Source organism: Ranitomeya variabilis, chromosome 5 (genome assembly GCF_051348905.1).
Source record: "Ranitomeya variabilis isolate aRanVar5 chromosome 5, aRanVar5.hap1, whole genome shotgun sequence".
In the NCBI taxonomy this organism is placed as follows: domain Eukaryota; kingdom Metazoa; phylum Chordata; class Amphibia; order Anura; family Dendrobatidae; genus Ranitomeya; species Ranitomeya variabilis.
Genome location: NC_135236.1, coordinates 132,939,564 through 132,963,627, shown reverse-complemented (window position 1 = coordinate 132,963,627; position 24,064 = coordinate 132,939,564). Strand labels below are relative to the sequence as shown.

At 43.7% G+C, this 24,064-nt stretch overlaps 1 protein-coding gene across 1 annotated transcript in view; it reads left to right on the top strand.

Annotated features, from left to right (window-relative positions):
• Window positions 1–24,064, top strand: part of PLEKHO2 (pleckstrin homology domain containing O2) — a 60,736-nt gene that overhangs the window by 25,777 nt on the left and 10,895 nt on the right. The window contains exons 2-3 of the mRNA XM_077263336.1: window positions 3,151–3,297; window positions 9,713–9,829. Of these exons, the coding sequence (XP_077119451.1) occupies window positions 3,151–3,297; window positions 9,713–9,829 (264 nt within the window). The remainder of the gene's footprint in view (window positions 1–3,150; window positions 3,298–9,712; window positions 9,830–24,064) is intronic.

Below are 24,064 nucleotides of genomic sequence, written 5' to 3'. Positions count from 1 at the left end.
CCCGCCTCCCACCCCATCACCGCACACAATCTCGCCCCCCACCCCATCACCAAACATAATCCCGCCCCCCCACCCCATCACCACCCATAATCCCGCCTCCCACCCCTTTACCACCCATAAACCCGCCCCCCCACCCCTTTACCACCCATAATCCCGCCCTCCCACCCCATTACCACCCGTAATCCCGCCCCCCACCCCATTACCACACGTAATCCCGCCCCCCACCACATTACCACACGTAATCCCGCCCCCCACCACATTACCACACATAATCCCACCCCCACATCACACTCGCTAATCCCGCCTCCTGCACAGTAGCTCCGCCCCCACCACATCACCACATAATCCCGCCCCCACCACATCACCACACATAATCCCGCCCCCCACCACATCAGCACACATAATCCCGCCCCCCCACCACATTTCCACACATAATCCCCCCACCACATTACCACACAAACGCACCAGGCACTGCTCCTAATAGCCAGTTTCCTACTCCACACTGATGAGGGGCAAAAACCCCGAAACAGCTGTTTGTGGATGGATACCATGCTTGGCATAGGTGGTCTTCCTTTATTGGATATTCTCCTTTATTGGATACTGCCCTTCCCGTGGTTGTTCCTTCCCGGAGAAAGGCCTGGCTATTCATTGCTTGCGTTGAGAAACACGTGATGGTGTCTCCGCAGCTTACTTTACATGCGTTTGCATATTTCCCATAAGGGATGGGGTCAGTGTTCTGGATCACTGCGTTGAGAAACACGTGATGGTGTCTCCGCAGTGTTAGATGTTTTGGTCTCCCCGAGGTCATTCATCTGTTCCTTCATAGCCTTTCACCAGGCACTGCTCCTAATAGCCAGTTTCCTACTCCACACTGATGAGGGGCAAAACCCCCGAAACAGCTGTTTGTGGATGGATACCATGCTTGGCATAGGTGGTCTTCCTTTATTGGATATTCTCCTTTATTGGATGCTGCCCTTCCCGTGGTTGTTCCTTCCCGGAGAAAGGCCTGGCTATTCATTGCTTGCGTTGAGAAACACGTGATGGTGTCTCCGCAGCTTACTTTACATGTATTTTTTATTTTAAGTCTTTTTTAACCACGCATATAGTGCCCACATTGCTATATACTACGTGGGCTGTGTTACATACTGCGTGGGCTCTGTTATATACTACATCTCTGTGCTATATACTATGTAGCTGAGCAATATACAACGTGACTGTGCAATATACAACGTGACTGTCCAATATACTATGTGGGCTGTGCAATATACTACGTGCTCTGTGTTATATACTACGTAGCTGTGCAATATACTATGTGGCTGTGTCGGTTCTGTTATATACTACGTCGACTGTGCAATATACTGCGCAACTCTGTTATATACTACGTGGCTGTGCAATATACTACGTAGCTATGCAGTATACTACGTGCCTCTACAATATACTACGTGGCTATGTTATATACTACGTGGCTCTGCTATATACTACGTCGCTGACCAACATGCTACATAGCTGTGCAGTACACTACGTAGCTGTGCAATACACTATGTGACTGTGTTATATACTACATGGCTGTGCAATATACTACGTGCCTCTACAATATACTACGTGGCTATGTTATATACTACGCGGCTCTGCTATATACTACGTGGCTGACCAATATACTACATACCTGTGCAATACACTACGTGGCTATGTTATATACTGTGTGGCTGTGTTATATACTACATAGCTCTGCTATATACTACATATGCTGTGTTATATACTACGTAGCTATGTTATATACTACGTTGGTTGTGTTATATACTACGTCACTGCAATATAGTACGTAGCCTGTGCTATATACTACCTACATATTCTAGAATACCCGTTACGTTAGAATCGGGCCACCATCTAGTTATTATATAATTTCCAAGCGCATCCCTGTCAGCTGACTCCACAGTGTATCAGTACAGAGCTGACTGCAAGTCGGTGCCGTGGCATGGTTACAGCCGCCGCTCGCTGTGTACTGAGCATTAATTCAAGCCTTGCTGATCGGGCACCTTGCAGCTTAAGAACGCTGTTAACCTGCAGAATAACCCCATATTCTGCAGATTAACAGCATTTTTTCTTTCACATGACAGGTTCCCTTTAATGTACAGATTCTCATTGACGTCATTGGCTCTCATCTTATGTTTATTCCCTTAGTTGCAAGTGAAATTATACAGAGAGGTGTGGTTTCACCAGGGATAATTGCTGGGTGCAAGGGGTCCCAGGATATCCTTCTAATTAAAATTAATTCCTATATAGGGCCAAAGTAAGGGCCACTTAATATGTATAAAACACCTAAATGAGAAATGGATGCAAAAATGCCTAAATATAAGAAAAAAAAAATAATAAAAAATAAATATATATATATATATATATATATATATATATATATATATATATAAATTTATTGGTTGGAAAAAAAAAATACATGACAAGAGCATAAAAGGGGAATGTGAAACCCAGAGTGCTCTACTCTCTATATCACAAACAGGCAATCAATATCAGTGCATACCAGACAAATAGTGTAGATCTGTGTTTTTTTACACCCTCACACCCCCTGGAAGAAACCTAGGAGAAACGCGCCTTGGGGTCTGGTACCCCATCCTGCTAGACCTTGCATTTTTTCCTTACTCTCTTTGCTCTTATTTAACCCTTACTAATACTGGCATTACCCTTGTTTCTATCTCCGTATACTTTGCCGATTCTTCTTCTCATCTTCCCTGTGCAGTTTGCTCTTATTGATACTATTACCACAACCACTATTGGGATTATTAGTTGATCTTTGACAATTAATGGGACTCAGTTTCCTAGTATCGAGTAGGTCTACTTCATTTTACCTGCATATAGGCTTTCAGCCTATAACATTTTGCTTATCTGTAATTATTTTGAGACAACACTCGGTACTGTATCTATTATATTGGAATCACAAGCCTACACTATTTGAAACTTTAAAAAAAATGTTTTTTATATATTATTTGTACATTTACCGCAATTAAAATAATTCTCTTGTGATCATACTACTAAGTATATTACTGTAACTAACTACACAATAGCCCATGTATCTGTGAAATCAGCTTTTTTTTTTTCTTGAACATTTAATTTTCATGTTGCATTGTTTTCTTTAAGGGTGTGAAGGAAAGCAGCGTTTCTCCGCCAGAATCTAAAGTGATTCACAAAGCCGGTTGGTTGAAGAAAACGAGTGGACTGCTAGGACTGTGGAAAGATCGCTACATTCAGATACTGCAGACCCAGCTTTATGTTTTCGATAGTGAGGTACAAAAAAACCGAATAATCTTAAGACTGCTGTCCAGCGGGCTGTCCTAATCAGTGATTGACAGCTAGCTCCACAGCTATGCTCATACAAGGAATACTGTCAATCATTGAGCTGAAGGCTGCCGTCACACCAGCAGTATTGGGTCAGTATTTTACCTCAGTATTTATAAGCCAAAACCAGGAGTGGAACAATTAGAGGAAAAGTATATTAGAAACATATGCACCACTTCTGCATTTATCACCCACTCCTGGTTTTGGCTTACAAATACTGAGGTAAAATACTGACCAAATACTGCTAGTGTGACGGCAGCTGAACACACCGATTCCCCAATTGTGGGTTTAAATAACTGTTTGGGCGTACATCAGGACTCAAAAAGGAAGGAGAGCCAATTGACTTTTTGAATGCAAAATTTGCTGTAATCATTAGCGTACGTTATATCGCGTTTGGAGAGCCCCTGATGTGCCTAAACAGTACAAACCCCCCACAAGTGAACACATTTTAGAAACTAGACCCCTCAAGGAATATATCTAGATGTGTGGTGAGCACCTTGAACCCCCAGGTGCTTCACAAATTTATAACGTAGAGCCTTGAAAATAAAAATAAAAAATCAAATTTTTCCCTCAAAAATGTTCTTTCAGACCCAATTTTTTTATTTTCACAAGGTCAACAGGAGAAAATGGACAATTTAAATTTGTTGTGCAATTTCTCCTAAATACACTGATACCACATATGTGGTCGAAAAATACTTTTGAGGTGCCAGAACAACAGAACACCCCATATATTACCCCATTTTACAAACTACACCTCTCAGTGAATTCATCTATGGGCGCAGTGATCATACTGACACCACAGGCGGGTCACAGAATTTTATACCATTGGGCAGTGAAGAAAAAAAACTACATTGCTGCGATTTTCTCAGCCCATAAAATACGGCCTAGAAATATACGGCTGATGGGAGCTGTCCCAGAGAGAAACATTGGTCCGTGTGCAATGCGTTGTTATTGCGCCTCTCACTCATCCGTATTCCTCTCTAGTGTGATGCGGCCTAATACAAATATATTGGAAAACAGTTTTAGATTATGGCATTAAATAGATCGGGATTTAGAATGAAAGTTACTTTGCTTTCAGACCATCCTTGTTTGGAAAGTTTTACAATGTGTGGAAAAACATAGGGAGGAACGCTGGATCTGGTGTCACCAATGGTATCCTCTTTTCTCAGGAATGTCAGGCAACTGTGTTTCCTGCCAATATACTGTTTTTTATGAATAGGAAACCTGGCAGATTTGCACTGGAAAAAAATTATTCCCTGCACAACAGGAGACAGTGAGATGTGTTTGGATGACACCTGTCACTCTTACACAACATGGCAGCTGTTTGGCAGCGACTGGCAAATCTCCCTGAAATGCTACAGACGCATTTGTATATGAAGCCACATGCAGTGGGGAAAATAGGTATTTGATATCCTGCTGATTTTGTCTTTATCTGTATGGAGGAGTGGGCCACAATCCCTGCTGCAGTGTCTGCAAACGTGGCCAAGAACTACAGGAAACCTCTGACCTCTGTAATTACAAACAAATATTACGTTCTGTTTTCTATTGGGCCAAATACTTATTTCATGCAATAAAATGCAAACTAATTAATGAAAAATCATACTTTTGGGGATTCTGTCTCACAGCTATAGTGTACCTAAGATAAAAATTACAGGCCTCTCCATTCTTTGTAGGGGGAAACTTGCAAAATCGGCAGTGTATCAAATACTTGTTTTCCCCACTGTGTATGGGAATTATGGACTGCTTGCATTATGAAGCAGTTCCTTAGTAGATTTCTATAGGAATCAGACAGATATCCATAACCATGGATACCTAAGCTACTTCAATGCCCTGCACATGGGGTAAGCGACATAGCTAATCAGAAGAACTATACCACATTTTTAATTGGATGTATTTGGTAATATTATTATTATTATTATTATTACGTATTGGGATAGCTTTTTGGAGATGAGAATACCCTTTAAGGTCTCATTCAGGCACTTATGTGTTGTATCCGTTTCTTTCAAGGATACATCATGTACCACCAATTATAATCTATTGTGCTGTTCAAATGTTGTTTTTTTTCCGACAGCACAGATGAAAAGTGCCAATATAAGTCTAAGGGCTCATATCCATTTGCGAGAAAAAAAAACTGTCCGATTACCGGACAGAAAAAACGGACGAGTGTTATTGGAGTATCATGCAAGTGTAATGCGATTTCCATGCGATTTTTCCTCGGAACATCCATATGACATGCGTATGCAATCCGTATACAATGCGATTTTAACATGAGGTTTTACTTACAGCAGCTCTCTGTATGTAAAAGCTCATGTTAAAATCGCATTGTAAAATATAACTGTACCGATCATTTTAAAACCAAATAATCTTCAAAACATATATATATACTACTCAAAAACCACAAAAAGCAAAAAACTGAGCGGCACTGACCCGTAATCCAACTTGTACAAGAGTTCTTAGCGGGGATAACAGATGAAACATTTATTGCGCCATAAATTATGACCTCCGGTGCTCCTTCATAGAAACAAAGTCCTTAATCCATATAATCTTCAGAAGAAAAAATAATGAGGGCACTCACCGGTCTTCAATAAAACTCTACCTTTATTGACAACGATACATCCAGAATAAAATTATGGCCGGGGGAGAAAAAGCCGAAGCTTGTGTGAGCGGTGGGGGACGACGGCCGTTTCTCGCTTGTCCTGCGCTTCTACGGGTCCCGTAGAAGCGCAGGACAAGCGCGAAACGGCCGTCGATCCACCAGGGGGCGCATCACCGCGACTGAAGGAAATGTAGGTCAATGACCTACATTTCATTCATTCGCTGGGGAATTACAAGCACGGAGCACAGCTGCATTTAGCAGGGCTCCTGCCTGTAATATTAGTTAACCCCTTCAGATGGATTACTTCGTGGGACGAGACGGTTCACCAGAAGGTATGTATCTTGTGCGTTTATTATTTTTCCAAGCGAGGGTGTTCCTGATGGATTGAGAGAACAATAAATTATTACAACAACCGCTGTGTTTATTTCATTAAAATACTTTTAAATCATGTGTGTGTGTGTTTTTTAACCCTTTCGTACTATTGGATTAATAATGGATAGGTGACATAATTGACGCCTCTCCATTATTAATCTGGCTTAATGTCACCTTCCAATAGCAAGGTGGCATTAACCCTTCATTACCCCATATCCCACCGCTACAGGGAGTGGGAAGAGAGTGGCCAAGTGCCAGAATAGGCGCATCTTCCAGATGTGCCTTTTCTGGGGTGGCTGGGGGCAGATGTTTTTAGCCACGGGGGGGGCCAATAACCATGGACCCTCTCCTGGCTATTAATATCTGCCCTCGGTCACTGGCTTTACCATTCTGGCGGAGAAAATTGCGCGGGAGCCCACGCCAATTTTTTCCGCCATTTAACTCTTTATTTCAGCAGCTACAGCGCTGAAATTTTGCACATACACACTACTAACATTAGTAGTGTGGAATATGCAAAAAAAAAGGGGATATGAGATGGTTTACTGTATGTAAACCATGTCTCATATCCTGTCGGGTTTGTGCAGGAGAAATGAAAAGCCGGCAATTGAATTACCGACTTTTCACTAACACCGCTGCGTATTTCTCGCAAGTCACACTGCTGGTCAGTGTGGAATCCGTATTTTTCTCGCCCCCATAGACTTTCATTGGCGATTTTTTTGCGCAATACGGTGACAAACGCAGCATGCTGCAATTTTGTACGGCCGTAGAAAGCCGTATAATACTGAACCGTAATATACGGCTAATAGGAGCAGCCCCATTGAGAATAATTGTGCCGTTTATTTTGCGAGTTTTACGGACGTAGTTTATGCGCTCATACGTCCGTAAAACTCGCTAGTGTGAGGCCGGCCTAATTCACGGAAAAAACTGGCGTGGGCTCCTGCACAATTTTCTCCACCAGAGAGGGAAAGCCAGTGACTGAGGGCAGATATTAATAGCCTAGAGACGGACAATGGTTATAGGACCCCCCGGCTAAAAACGTCTGCCCCCAGCCACCCCAGAAAAGGCACATCTGGAAGATGCGCCTATTCTGGCACTTAGCTTCTCTCTTCCTACTGCCCTGTAGCGGTGGCATATGGGGTAATAAGGGGTTAATGTCACCTTGCTATTGTAAGGTGACATTAAGCCTGGTTAAAGGGAGCCTGTCCCCCCCCCCCCCCGGGCATTTTTAACTAAAAGAGCCACCTTGTGCTGCACTAATGCTGCATTCTGTCAAGGTGGCTCGTTTTTAGAATTTGCCCCTCATACCTGCAGTTTGTCAGGGGGGCATGTCTTTCCCCCCCCCTGACACAAACGCCTCCCAGCCATTACTCAGGGCCTCCGTGCGCCAGGCGCAGCCTCCATTTTCTTCCTGAATGTCCCCGGCGCCTGCCCTGTAAGTTCCCATCATGTGATGGAAGTCGAAGGGCAGCGCAAACTGCGCATGCCAGAAAAAAAAACTTACAGCGCAGGCGCCGGGGACATAACTGAACGCTGAGGAGGCGGCGCCCAGGGGAAAGGAGGAAATGACTGATGGCTGGGAGGCGTTTGTGTCCTGGGAGGAAAGACATGCCCCCTGACAAACTACAGGTATGGAGGGCAAATTATAAAAACGATTCTTTCAGCGGTGGAAGGGACCCCAAATAAAAGAGCCACCTTGACAGAATGCAGCATTAGTGCTGCACAAGATGGCTCTTTTACTTAAAAACGCCTGGGGGGGGTGACAGGATCCCTTTAATAATGGATTAATAATGGATAGGTGTCTTATTGACATCTCTCCAATAGTATGAAAGGGTTACAAATACACACACATTAAGAATAAAATCTTTTAATGAAACGATTTGTTATCGGATTGCACTCGTCCGTTGTTCGCACTAATGAGTATGAGCTCTAAGGGTCCGTATGGACGCGTATGGCAGCCATGCGTCATCCATGTTCTGTCCATGTTTAACAATATGACATTATGAAGGATAGGAGAAGATTTGGAATTTATTTATTTCTCTATCCATCCATCTCTATCATATCCACTGATGGCACCGGTACCATTTTTCCATGGATGTGTTTAAACACGGACACTAATGTTGAATTTCATAAGCCGGGTCATTCCATGGTAACTTACGTTACATTCACAAGCCAAAAACTGGCTACAGACTGTTCTTTGAAGGCCGGCACAAAAAGGAGTGAATGTATATTGTAACATTAAACTATTCTCAGTAGATTTCAACACAGTTTGATTTTTCAACAATAAAATTAAATACAAAATACAGAGTTACTACTTGGTAACTTACGTAACAAAAAAAGAAAAAGGCAATTGTCCTTCATGAGTCTGCCAAATGTTCTGTTCTGGTAAACAGGGGTGAAGCACTATTTTCATTGTATCAAAACACCATAGTCCCAGCAACTTTAACAAATGTTTTTTAACCTCTTAAGTTAAAAGCAACAGTTTATATTACAAGAAATATGGATGACTTGCGTTCCCGCAGAGTATAGTAACTTACGTTAGTACGCTGATGGTGCCATCCATTGGATTAATCCTATTGTAAGGTGAGTTACCGTCATCTTTGTAGTATATTGTGTTGTAGCGTAAGCTCCCATGGAATGACCCAGCCTCGGTTTTATTGTACCTCTACATGATTTTTGTAAAAATAACTCAACTGCAAAAATTGTTTGTGAACAAATTAATGAAACAAGTTTGTTGGATTTTTTTTACAACAATATTTTCCTAAATCATCCCGAGTGTGTGATCCTATGGACCTCGCTCACACTAGCATATAAAACGGCCGAGTGCTATGTTGTGTTTTATCGGACAGCTCTCGGCCCAATGTTATACTATGGGGCAGTGCTGATCTGGGATCTTTTTCTCATGCCGATTCAGCATGAGAAAACAATCGGAGCATGCTATGAGTGCGCCTGAGAATTGGATCACGCGCACCTATTCAAGTCTATGGGTGCACGTGAAACATCAGACTGCACTCAGATGTCATCTGAGTGCAGTCCGATTACCACAAACATAGAGAATGGAAAAGATGAAGAAATTTAGTTCTCCATCTTCCCCACACCTGCGATGCGATTGTCTAATGTGAAGGAATTGGAACACAGTAAGATGACACTCGGATCAAACTCTGACAGCCCATAAGATGAGTATCATATGGTCATGAATCCATTTACATGGGCTCCATTACAAGGTACATATGGAAATGCCAAAAAGTAAGAGCTGATCAGAGTCCAGCTGGACACCTGAGTTGACAGCCCTGTTTCCGTCCAATTTGAGGTTTCATTTGTCTCGAATTCCACTGCCCCAGTTCAGGTATTCGTGTTGGGTTTTGATAAAATGTCTTTTAATTCACTGTTTTCCTACAGGATGGGCAGAGATGTCTGGAGACCCTGGAGCTTGCCAATTATGACCGCTGCCAAGACCAAAAAGCCTTCCTCAAACGAAAAAAGCATTTTAATTTAATCCCATCTCCAGGCACGAAGGTAAATTATTTAGATCATCTGAACCGTTAAAATAAAGCTTATATTTTTGGACCAGAACTTAGGTTTAGGTGATTTGTGCTACTTGGTCGTGTTGTTCTCTGAGATTCAGCGGCTGAGCTATTCAGGCATCTAGACTCGTTATATGATTTTTGTATTTGCTGGATTTTGGACACCTTATAACAAAGAATAAACTCAAAAGCAAAAAAATATTAATAATACACAGGCGGATAATATATAAGGTGACTAATACCAAACCAAATAGTTTTGGAGAAGTCTCCTACCATAAGTGCGTGTGGGCTTTGGACTAAATGGTGACCCATCAGAGAAACCACGAAAAATCAAACAAGAAGGCTGGAGTCACACTCAGAGTAAGACAATACGGTCCGTTTTTTACGGCCGTAATACGTCCGTAATACGGAGAAATGTTCCCAAAATAGTGATCCGTATGTCCTCCGTAGGCAGGGTGTGTCAGCGTATTTTGCGCATGGCATCCTCCGTATGTAATCCGTATGGCATCCGTACTGCGATATTTTCTCGCAGGCTTGCAAAACCGACATCTAATGGATTTATGTGCTCAAATGTTTGGTAAAACATATATACAGTATATATATATATATGTCATTGAGACACATATATATATATTCTGTATTTATATTTAATTCGGCGCGATATCTGTGAAAAGCCGGTAATTCAATTGCCGGCTTTTCATTTCTCCTTCACAAAAACCCGACAGGATATGAGACATGGTTTACATACAGTAAACCATCTCATATCCCCCTTTTTTTTGCATATTCCACACTACTAATGTTAGTAGTGTGTATGTGCAAAATTTGGGCGCTGTAGCTGCTAAAATAAAGGGTTAAATGGCGGAAAAAATTGGCGTGGGCTCCCGCGCAATTTTCTCCGCCAGAGTGGTAAAGCCAGTGACTGAGGGCAGATATTAATAGCCAGGAGAGGGTCCATGGTTATTGGCCCCCCCCGTTGCTACAAACATCTGCCCCCAGCCACCCCAGAAAAGGCACATCTGGAAGATGCGCCTGTTCTGGCACTTGGCCACTCTCTTCCCACTCCCTGTAGCGGTGGGATATGGGGTAATGAAGGGTTAATGTCACCTTGCTATTGTAATGTGACATTAAGCCAGATTAATATTGGAGAGGCGTCAATTATGACACCTATCCATTATTAATCCAATTGTTTGAAAGGGTTAAAAAACACACACACACACATGATTAAAAAGTATTTTAATGAAATAAACACACCGGTTGTTTTAATATTTTATTGCTCTCTCAATCCATTTGAAGACCCTCGCTTGGTAAAATAATAAACCCACAATATACATACCCTCTGAACAACTGTCAGGTCCCACGAGGTAATCCATCTGAAGGGGTTAAAATATTTTACAGGCAGGAGCGCTGCTAATGCAGCTGTGCTCGTGCCTGTAAGCCCCGGTGAATGAAGGAAATGTAGGTCAATGACCTATAGTTACCTTCAGTCGCGGTGATGCGCCCCCTGGTGGATGTCCTCATATGACCTGGAGCGTGGGAAAAAGTTCCCAGGCTGCAGTTCATGAGGACATCCAGCAGGGGGCGCATCACCGCGACTGAAGGTAACTATAGGTCATTGACCTACATTTCCTTCATTCGCCGGGGCTTACAGGCACGAGCACAGCTGCATTAGCAGGGCTTCTGCCTGTGAAATATTTTAACCCCTTCAGATGGATTACCTCGTGGGACCTGAAAGTTCTTCAGAGGGTATGTATATTGTGGGTTTATTATTTTGCCAAGCGAGTGTCTTCAAATGGATTGAGAGAGCAATAAAATATTAAAACAACCGGTGTGTTTATTTCATTAAAATACTTTTTAATCGTGTGTGTGTGTTTTTTAACCCTTTCAAACAATTGGATTAATAATGGATAGGTGTCATAATTGACGCCTCTCCAATATTAATCTGGCTTAATGTCACATTACAATAGCAAGGTGGCATTAACCCTTCATTACCCCATATCCCACCGCTACACGGGAGTGGGATGAGAGTGGCCAAGTGCCAGAATAGGCGCATCTTCCAGATGTGCCTTTTCTGGGGTGGCTGGGGGCAGATGTTTTTAGCCACGGGGGGGGGGCAATAACCATGGACCCTCTCCTGGCTATTAATATCTGCCCTCAGTCACTGGCTTTACCACTCTGGCGGAGAAAATTGCGCGGGAGCCCACGCCAATTTTTTCCGCCATTTAACCCTTTATTTTAGCAGCTACAGCGCCCAAATTTTGCACATACACACTACTAACATTAGTAGTGTGGAATATGCAAAAAAAGGGATATGAGATGGTTTACTGTATGTAAACCATGTCTCATATCCTGTTGGGTTGGGGAAGGAGAAATGAAAAGCCGGCAATTGAATTACCGGCTTTTCAATAACACCGCTGCGTATTTCTCGCAAGTCACACTGCTGGTCCGTGTGGAATCCGTATTTTTCTCGCCCCCATAGACTTTCATTGGCGTATTATTTGCGCAATACGCTGACAAACGCAGCATGCTGCGATTTACTACGGCCGTAGAAAGCCGTATAATACGTCGCCGTAATATACGGCTGATAGGACCAGACCCATTGAGAATAATTGTGCCGTTTGTTTGGCGAGTTTTACGGACGTATTTTCTGCGCTCTTACGTCCGTAAAACTCGCTAGTGTGACTCCAGCCGAAGAGAAACTGACAAACAAGTCAATGGGGAGAAAAATACATATATACAAACTTTAATAATCAAGAATTTGGTATTACAGGGTGGGAAAAGGAACCAGATGAATAGCGGGCACTGTGCTGAGTGATGAATCAATATATATAGATAAATCTATTCAGATAGATATAGAGAAGTCTTTAAATAGCTGCAAAACATACTACAACACTTTTTGCATATAGGTCAAAAAAGTATACAGAAGTGTAAAGATAATATAAAGAAATACATATTAGAATGGCCAGGTGCAGCTATGAGTGACCTCGTTTTGACATATGCTGCCTCCTTACAGTTATATTATAAATGATGCACATTGAGCCATTTACATGATTGCACTTTACTTGCACAATAGGAAGCTTGCACATACCTACCGGATATACTGCACATTGGTGGGGCTGGGTTATACAGAACTCATGAATATGATTGATGATTACCTAGCAGCAGGTTTATTAGTCCTCTAATGATAAACTCCTGTTGATAAAACAATGATTTTATCAAAACTACACTAAGCAGCCCAGTAAGTGACATATCACTGGAATCAAGGTCTCTGCCTCTACATGCTTATGCTGCTGTCAGATTAGATGGCAAAAAAAACCTAATGACAGATTTGCTTTAACTAAAGCATTTCATTCCTGGGTGTAAAGTTCCGCAATATATCATTCTTTTATATGCATCAAAAGGACTACAGTAAGAGAGGATGTGAAGGTTTTAGCATTTGAAAGGTGCCCGACCACCAAACTGACAGCCCAGCTCATGGGAGTAAATGAAGTTTATTCCTTTTGTAAGGAGATGGACATATTTCACACATTTCTCCTTGAAGAACATGCATATTGTTGCAAAAGTATTTTGATGTGTAATGTGAACTGTGACATGCATTAATAGTGTTGTTATTATTTTTTCCCAACAGTAGAGAGAGTTAGAATTAATGATCGGGACTAGCCCAAAGTGGGAGGGGCTAAGATAAAGGGACACAGACAGTTTCCTGTCAGGATGTGAGATAGGGCCCAGTGCGCATAGAGAGCAGACTAATGCCTGATGTGAGCAGTGCTGCATGACGTGGATGTCCTTAATGTGAGAGGAGACTGAGACAGAGGATAGCAAGAGTCTAGTGGGAAGTAGCAGAGAAGTGACCGAAAGCCAGAATGAATGATCGGAGACGGGTCCAGGGGAATGACGCCTAGTGGTACGACCCAGAGTTTATAAGTCCAAGAGGTGAAGGGCCAAGATGGGACAGAATACGTTAGATGAAAAGAGTGCCCCAGGCGTGACTTCCAAGGTGTCAGTGACAGAGAAGATACGTACCGGCCATACTGGCAACATAGTTCCCTTGAAGGGAAAGAAGACACAGAATTGCGGGTTGAGAAAAGAACTCTTGCTACCTGGATTGTAGTATGCAGCTGGGTTGTGGTGAAGTGGTGAGGAACGGTGAAGACAGAAATACTTCAGGAAAGGCAAGCAAAAAGAAAGGAACTGAAACAGTGTGTTGAAAATGCTACGTATTGTGAAGGAAACGTTCCTCAAGATATGTCCCTGCCATCTACTGTATATAATCCCCGCCAAGTTATCGTATAGTAAAACGTTTATTTTTGACTGGTGGTCTCCCTCATTGAACGGTAAAACATCTGGTCCTGGCCAACCAGCGTCATCGGTTACATGCGGCCTGCAAGGGCTTAGTCTCCCCATAGTACAAGTCCACACATCCAGCCAGGACCCCCACTTTCATGTAACGTGCCAGGGCGAAAGAGTTGAGTACCTCACCCAAGGCAACCGCCCCGCTCCACGTTATACTTCTGTGAGTCATCGCCATACAGGTGTGCTGATACGGCCACAGCCATCGCGCACAGCTCCTTCAGAATACTGTGAGCAGTGGTCAGAGGCGTAGCTAGGGTTTTGGCTCAGGGGGGCAAAGCTTTTGAGTGGGCCCCTAACAAGGTAACCTTGATCACAGCTGGGTGACGCACCCTAATAGTGGAGGAGAACCTCAGCAGATGACCGCGCTGTTACTGAAGATAATCTCTATATAAAGACCAATATTGATATTACCGCCATATGGTCAGTGGTAGATACCAGTCCTACAGAGCTTATAAGAGATCACAGCACAGTTACAGAAAATGACTTACCGCTGACATTCTTTCTGATGACGATTGTTCATTTTTGCCATCTTTTCCATCTGGCACAGACCGACATGACGACTTCTTCCAGCCAGGACTCGTCTGCAGAAAAAACAACAAAGACACGTTTCACTTTTCATATTCCAGCCCCATCACCATCTATTCCCAACCTGCACAAACTCCTCATCTCCAATACTGAGCCGCTGCTGCCGTATGTCTCCCTATTACTGCACCTGCTGTGTGGTTCTCTGTGCCCTCTAAATTCTAAAGTAACCCTCTATAATATAGTAATGCCGAGTGCAAGTGCCCTATAAAACAGTGCCCATATTTTGCCCCTAGAAAGCAATAATGCCCTGTGTGCCCCTTTGACAGTCACAGTAACCTGATTTCCCCTATAACAATAAGTGCCCACGTTACATTTAATAATGTCCCAATTCTCCCCCTCTACAGCTCCCCTATACACAGTATGATGCTCTTTTATACACAGTATAATGACCCCTCACTGTATAGTACCACCCACACAGTATACTGTCCCCTTAGTAGCCCCCAAACTGTTTGATGGCTCCAACACTGTAAGATGACCCACTCACTGTAATCTCTACACTGTATGATGGCCCCTAGATAGCCTCCATATAGTATAATGCACCAGATAGTCCTCAGTATAGTATAATGCACTCCCCATAGGACTCCATATAGTATAATGCACTCCCCACAGGCCTACTCTATATTGTATAATGCACCCCCATAGGCAGAATCTATAGCATAAGGCAGCTCCCATAGGCAGACCCTGTAGCATAAGTCACCCCATAGGCAGACTTTGTAGTATAAGACAGCACCCAATAGACAGACTCTGTAGCATAAGACAGCACCCCATAGGCAGACTCTGTAGTATAAGGCAGCACCCCATAGGCTAACTCTGGTATAATGCAGCACCCCTATAGGCAGACTCTGCAGTATAAGGCAGCCCCCTATAGGCAGACCGTCTAGTGTAAGGCAGCACCCCATAGGCAGACTCTGTAGTATAAGGCAGCACCCCATAGGCAGACCCTGTAGTATAAGGCAGCACCCCCATAGGCAGACTGTAGTATAAAGCAGCACCCCATAGGCAGACCCTGTAGTATAAGGCAGCTTCCCCATAGGCAGTCCCTGTAGTATAAGGCAGCACCCCCATAGGCAGACTCTGTAGTATAACACAGCACCCCATAGGCAGACCCTGTAGTATAAGATAGCACCCCATAGGCAGACCCTGCAGTATAAGGCAGCACCCCCCACAGGCAGACTCTATAGTATAAGGCAGCACCCCCATAGGCAGACTCTGTAGCATAAGACAGCACCCCATAGGCAGACCCTGTAGTATAAGGCAGCACCCCATAGGCAGACCCTGTAGTATAAGGCAGCATCCCCATAGGCAGACTCTGTAGTATAAGACAGCACCCCTTAGGCAGACTCTGTAGTATAAGGCAGCACCCCATAGGCAGACCCTGTAGTATAAGACAGCACCCCATAAGCAGACCCTGTAGTATAAGACAGCACCCCATAGGCAGACCCTGTAGTATAAGACAGCACCCCATAGGCAGACCCTGTAGTATAAGACAGCACCCCATAGGCATACCCTATAGTATAAGGCAGCACCCCCCCACAGGCAGACTCTGTAGTATAAGGCAGCACTCCCCACAGGCAGACTCTGCAGTATAAGGCAGCACCCCCCACAGGCAGACTCTGTAGTATTAGGCAGCACTCCCCACAGGTTGACCCTGTAGTATAAGGCAGCACCCCCCACAGGCAGACTCTGTAGTATAAGGCAGCACTCCCCACAGGCAGATTCTGTAGTATAAGGTAGCACACACACCCCCACAGCAGACTCTGTAGTATAAGGCAGCACCCCCCCACAGGCAGACTCTGTAGTATAAGGCAGCACACACCCCCCCACAGGCAGACTCTGTAGTATAAGGCAGCACCCCCCCAACAGGCAGACTCTGTAGTATAAGACAGCACCCCTCCCACAGGCAGGCTCTGTAGTATAAGGCAGCACCCCCCACAGGCAGACTCTGTAGTATAAGGCAGCCCCCATAAAGAAAATAAATAAATACTCACCTCTCTTCTTCCTGGTTCCTGTGCTGCACCCTGCTCCCGCTCACCTCCGGACCATGGGCACCAGGCAGTGACGTCATCGCGCCCCCTGTCAGTGTCAGCGTCGGTGACGTCAGACACTGACAGGGGGATGATGGGAGAAGGAGTGTAGCGCTCCTTCCCGCATCAATGTGGTCAGCTTCACCGGCTAGATGCCGATACAGCTGACCCTGCGATGACGGGCGGGGGGCCCACTGCTGGCACTGGCCCCCCTGCCTGCTTAGGGGCCACATAGCGGCCAGCGGCAGAGCAGGGAGATCGATTCTCCATGCTCTGCCGCATAATGTAACTGTATCGGCACGCTGTGCATACCAATAGAGTTACAGTAGCGTAGCTCCAGGTGGGCCCTCTCTGAGCACTGGGCCCGGGGCGATGGCCCCATCTGCCACCCCCGGTAGCTACGCTACTGGCGGTGGTTGTAAGCACAGTTTGGCACTTTGACTGGCAGTGAGTTCTGCACTGAAGCACTGTAGAGCTGGCTCTCAATGAAAGTGATGGGGCATGATTACAAGCACCACTTCCAGTATGTGGAGTGACTGCAGCTTCCCTTTCATGCCTGTATGACTGAAAGCCAGCGGCTCCCAGGAGGAATAAAGTTCATTTTCTCCCAGGTGCTGCAATTTCAGCACAGCAGCTGGACACCTTTCTAATATTATTAACCTGCAGATTAACCCTATATCTGCAGGTCAATAGGGTTATCTCACATGACAAATTCCCTTTAACATAGTTTGATCTCAAGTTTTTCTCCCAAACCTCCAAATGCTTGTACACTCAGCTAATTAGAAAGAAGGGTGTAAGCCAGACACTACCAGACACCCATGCAAATGGTTTTATCACCAGGGAGACTAAAAGCATTGAGAGGTGAAACGCAAAATGTCAGATCCTTCTTTCTCCTGATATCATCATCGGGAGAGGGTTGGGAAACAAATGGTTAGTGGCCCTTTGGTTTAGAAAGATTTCAACTAATATGTGTCACAATCTAGATTTCCTATCAGTATGAGGTGTGGGAGAAAACCCATGAAAATATGGGGAGAAGATACAAACTCCTTACAGATGTTGTCCTTGGTGGGATTTGAACCCAGGACCCCAGCGCTGCAAGGCTGCAGTGCTAACCACTGAGCCTCCGTGCTGCCCTAATTTTGGCAACATTTGTACCTTTGATATATAAATAACTAGCTGTACTACCCGGCTTCGCCCCGGGGTAATAACTGCTGTTAGCAAAATAGAATGTGTTAACAAAAATTTATTCTGCACAAAAAAAACACAAAACAAATAGATAGAAATGTAATTATTAACCCCTTCACCCCCAAGGGTGGTTTGCACGTTAATGACCGGGCCAATTTTTACAATTCTGACCACTGTCCCTTTATGAGGTTATAACTCTGGAACGCTTCAACGGATCTTGGCGATTCTGACATTGTTTTCTCGTGACATATTGTACTTCATGATAGTGGTAAAATTTCTTCGATATAACTTGCGTTTATTTGTGAAAAAAAAACGAATATTTGGCGAAAATTTTGAAAATTTTGCAATTTTCCAACTTTGAATTTTTATGCCCTTAAATCACAGACATATGTCACGCAAAATACTTAATAGGTAACATTTACCACATGTCTACTTTACATCAGCACAATCTTGGAACCAAATTTTTTTTTGTGACGGAGTTATAAGGGTTAAAAGTTGACCAGCAATTTCTCATTTTTACAACACCATTTTTTTTTAGGGACCACATCTCATTTGAAGTCATTTTGAGGGGTCTATATGATAGAAAATACCCAAGTGTGACACCATTCTAAAAACTGCACCCCTCAAGGTACTCAAAACCACTTTCAAAAAGTTTATTAACCCTTCAGGTGTTTCACAGTAATTTTTGGAATGTTTAAATAAAAATAAACATTTAACTTTTTTTCACACAAAATTTGTTTCAGCTCCAATTTGTTTTATTTTACCAAGGGTAACAGGAGAAAATAGACCCCAAAATTTGTTGTACAATTCGTCCTGAGTACGCTGATACCCCATATGTGGGTGTAAACCATTGTTTGGGCGCAGGGCAGAGCTTGGAAGGAAAGGAGCGCCATTTGACTTTTCAATGCAAAATTGACTGGAATTGAGATGGGACGCCATGTTGCATTTGGAGAGCCCCTGATGTGCCTAAACATTGAAACCCCCCACAAGTGACACCATTTTGGAAAGTAGACCCCCTAAGGATCTTATCTAGATGTGTGGTGAGCACTTTGACCCAACAAGTGCTTCACAGAAGTTTATAATGCAGAGCCGTAAAAATAAAAAATCATATTTTTTCACAAAAATGATCTTTTCGCCCCCAATTTTTTATTTTCCCAAGGGTAAGAAGAAATTGGACCCAAAAAATTGTTGTGCAATTTGTCCTGAGTACGCTGATACCCCATATGTGGGTGTAAACCATTGTTTGGGCGCAGGGCAGAGCTCGGAAGGGAAGGAGCGCCATTTGACTTTTCAATGCAAAATTTACTGGAATTGAGATGGGACGCCATGTTGCGTTTTGAGAGCCCCTGATGTGCCTAAACATTGAAACCCCCCCACAAGTGACACCATTTTGGAAAGTAGACCCCTTAAGGAACTTATCTATATGTGTGTTGAGCACTTTGACCCAACAAGTGCTTCACAGAAGTTTATAATGCAGAGCCGTAAAAATAAAAATCATATTTTTTCACAAAAATGATCTTTTCGCCCCCATTTTTTTATTTCCCCAAGGGTAAGAGAAAAATTAGACCACAAAAGTTGTTGTGCAATTAGTCCTGAGTACGACGATACCCCATATGTGGGGGTAAACCACTGTTTGGGCGCATAGCAGAGCTCGGAAGGGAAGGAGCGCTATTTTACTTTTCAATGCAAAATTGACTGGAATTAAGATGGGATGCCATGTTGCGTTTGGAGAGCCCCTGATGTGCCTAAACATTAAAACCCCCCACAAGTGACACCATATTGGAAAGTAGACCCCCTAAGGAACTTATCTAGATGTGTTTTGATAGCTTTGAACCCCCAAGTGTTTCACTACAGTTTATAACGCAGAGCCGTGAAAATAAAAATTCTTTTTTTTTTCACAAAAATGATTTTTAGCCCCCAGTTTTGTATTTTCACAAGGGTATCAGGATAAATTGGACCCCAAACTTTGTTGTCCAATTTGTCCTGAGTACGCTGATACCCCATATGTGGGGGGGGACCACTGTTTGGGCGCATGACAGAGCTCGGAAGGGAAGGAGCGCCATTTGGAATGCAGACTTAAATGGATTGGTCTGCAGGCGTCACGTTGCATTTGCAGAGCCCCTGATGTACCCAAACAGTACAAACCCCCCACAAGTGACCCCATATTGGAAACTAGACCCCCCAAGGAACTTATCTAGATGTGTTGTGAGAACTTTGAACCCCCAAGTGTTTCACTACAGTTTATAACGCAGAGCCGTGAAAATAAAAAATCCTTTTTTTCCCACAAAACTTATTTTTTGGCCCCCAGTTTTGTATTTTCCCAAGGGTAGCAGGAGAAATTGGACCCCAAAAGATGATGTCCAATTTGTCCTGAGTACGCTGATACCCCATATGTTGGGGTAAACCCCTGTTTGGGCACACGGGAGAGCTCTGAAGGGAAGGAGCACTGTTTTCCTTTTTCAACGCAGAATTGGCTGGAATTCAGTTCGGATGCCATGTCCCGTTTGGAGAGCCCCTGATGTGCCTAAACAGTGGAAACCCCCCAATTATAACTGAAACCCTAATCCAAACACATCCCTAACCCTAATCCCAACGGTAACCCTAACCACTCCTCTAACCCAGACACACCCAACCCTATTCCCAACCGTAAATGTAATCCAAACCCTAACCCTATCTTTAGCCCCAACCCTAACTGTAGCTCCAACCCTAGCCCCAACCCTAACCCTAGCCCTAACCCTAGCAATAACCCTAGCCCTATCACTAGTCCTAACACTAGCCGTAACACTAGCCCTAACCCTAGCCCTAACCCTAACCCTAACCCTAGCCCTAACCCTAGCCCCAACCCTAGCCCTAACCCTAGCCCTAACCCTAGCCCTAACCCTAGCCCCAACCCTAGCCCTAACCCTAGCCCTAACCCTAGCCCCAACCCTAGCCCTAACCCTAGCCCTAACCCTAGCCCCAACCCTAGCCCTAACCCTAGTCCTAGCCCTAACCCTAACCCTAGCCCTAACTCTAGTCCTAACTCTAGCCCTAACCCTAGCCCCATCCCTAGCCCTAACCCTAACCCTAGCCCTAACCCTTGCCCTAACCCTAACCCTAGCCCTAACTCTAGTCCTAACTCTAGCCCTAACCATAACCCTATCCCTAATGGGAAAATGGAAATTAATACATTTTTTAATTTTTTTATTTTTCCCTAACTAAGGGGGTGATGAAGGGGGGTTTGATTTACTTTTATAGCGGGTTATTTAGCGGATTTTTATGATTGGCAGCTGTCACACACTGAAAGACGCTTTTCATTGCAAAAAATATTTTTTGCGTTACCACATTTTGAGAGCTGTAATTTTTCCATATTTGAGTCCACAGAGTTATGTGAGATCTTGTTTTTTGCGGGACGCGTTGACGTTTTTATTGGTAACATTTTCGGACACGTGACATTTTTTGATCGCTTTTTATTCCAATTTTTGTGAGGCAGAGTGATCAAAAAACAGCTATTCATGAATTTCTTTTGGGGGAGGCGTTTATACCGTTCCGCGTTTGGTAAAATTGATAAAGCAGTTTTATTCGTCGGGTCAGTACGATTACAGCGATATCTCATTTATATCATTTTTTTTATGTTTTGGCGCTTTTATACGATAAAAACTATTTTATAGAAAAAATAATTATTTTGGTATCGCTTTATTCTCAGGACTATAACTTTTTTATTTTTTTGCTGATGATGCTGTATGGCGGCTCCTTTTTTGCGGGACAAGATGACGTTTTCAGCGGTACCATGGTTATTTATATCAGTCTTTTTGATCGCGTGTTATTCCACTTTTTGTTCGGCGGTATGGTAATAAAGCGTTGTTTTTTGCCTCGTTTTTTTTTTTTTTTCTTACGGTGTTTACTGAAGGGGTTAACTAGTGGGGCAGTTTTATAGGTTGGGTCGTTACGGACGCGGCGATGCTAAATATGTGTACTTTTATTGTTTTTTTTATTTTATTTAGCTTAAGAAATGTATTTATGGGAATAATTTTTTTTTTTTTTTCTTTATTTAGGATATTTTTGTAATTTTTTTTTTACACACATGTGGGGAATTTTTTTTTTACTTTTTTACTTTGTCCCAGGGGGGGACATCACAGATCATTGATCTGGCAGTGTGCACAGCACTCTGCCAGATCTGCGATCTGCTGTGCAGGGCTGCAGGCTTACCAAGTGTCTGCTCTGAGCAGGCACTCGGTAAGCCACCTCCCTCCCTGCAGGACCCGGATGCCGCAGCCATCTTGGATCCGGGACCTGCGGCGAGGAGGGAGGTAGGAGACCCTCGGAGCAACGCGATCACATCGCGTTGCTCCGGGGGTCTCAGGGAAGCCCGCAGGGAGCCCCCTCCCTGCGCAATGCTTCCCTATACCGCCGGCACACCGCGATCATGTTTGATCGCGGTGTGCCGGGGGTTAATGTGCCGGGGGCGGTCCGTGACCGCTCCTGGCACATAGTGCCGAATGTCAGCTGCGATATGCAGCTGACACCCGGCCGCGATCGGCCGCGCTTCCCCCGTGAACGCGGCCGATCGGCTATGACGTACTATCCCGTCGAGGGTCAGATAGGCCCAGGTCACCTCGACGGGATAGTACGTCTAAGGTCACAGAGGGGTTAAAAGGCAAAAACTAAGCTAATAGAAGCATTTTACAACATATATTTCAACACCAGAGATATTCCACACAGATTTAACTAAATTGGCCAAGTAATGTGAAGTAATCTTCTACTACTTATTCGAGAGCCTTTTGATAAACGGCATTCTTAGTTTTTCCTTCAGGTGCAAAGACAAACAGATTTTTGGCTGTTCCAACTCTTGAACAGGCCACATAAAGTTGACCATGAGAAAAGCATGGAGATTGTAAATCTAAGCTAGCTGAAGAGCCCGGCGTTGCCTGGGCATAGTAAATATCTGTGGTTAGTTATAGCACCTCACTTCTCTTATTTTCCCATCACGCCTCTCATTTTCCCCATCACATCTTTCATTTTCCCCCTCACATCTCTCATTTTCTCCCTCACACCTCTCATTTTCCCCCTCACTCCTCTTATTTTCCCCCTCACTCCTCTCATTCCCCCCTAACACTTGTCATTTCAACCTCACATCTGTCATTTTCCGATCACTCCACTATTTTCCCTCACTCCTCTCATTTTGCACTCACACCTTTTCATTTTCACCTCACACCTCTCATTTTCACCTCAGTATATACATGTTTGTCATCTCCCTTATATATAGTATACACCTGTATGTCATATCCTGTATATAGTATATACCTGTATGTCATCTCCCCTGTATATAGTATATACCTGCTGTGTGTCATCTCCCCTGTATATAGTATATACCTGTATGTCATCTCCTCCTATATATAGTATATACCTGTATGTAATCTCCTCCTGTATATAGTATATATCTGTGTGTCATCTCCTCCTCTATATAGTATATACCTGTGTGTCATCTCTCCTGTATATAGTATATATCTGTGTGTCATCTCCTCCTGCATATAGTATATACCTGTGTGTCATCTCCTCCTGTATATAGTATATATCTGTATGTCATCTCCTCCTGTATTAGACCTCGTTCACACGTTATTTGGTCAGTATTTTTACCTCAGTATTTGTAAGTTAAATTGGCAGCCTGATAAATCCCCAGCCAACAGTAAGCCCACCCCCTGGCAGTATATATTAGCTCACACATACACATAATAGACTGGTCATGTGACTGACAGCTGCCGGATTCCTATATGGTACATTTGTTGCTCTTGTAGTTTGTCAGCTTATTAATCAGATTTTTATTTTTGAAGGATAATACCAGACTTGTGTGTGTTTTAGGGCGAGTTTCGTGTGTCAAGTCGTGTGTGTTGAGTTGCGTGTGGCGACATGCATGTAGCGACTTTTGTGAGATGAGTTTTGTGTGGCGACATGCGTGTAGCAACTTTTTGTGTGTCGAGTTGCATGTGACAGGTTAGTGTAGCAAGTTGTGTGCAGCAAGTTTTGCGCATGGCGAGTTTTGCGCGTGGTGAGTTTTATGTGTGGTGCCTTTTGAGTATGTGCAAGTTTTGTGAGAGGCAACCTTT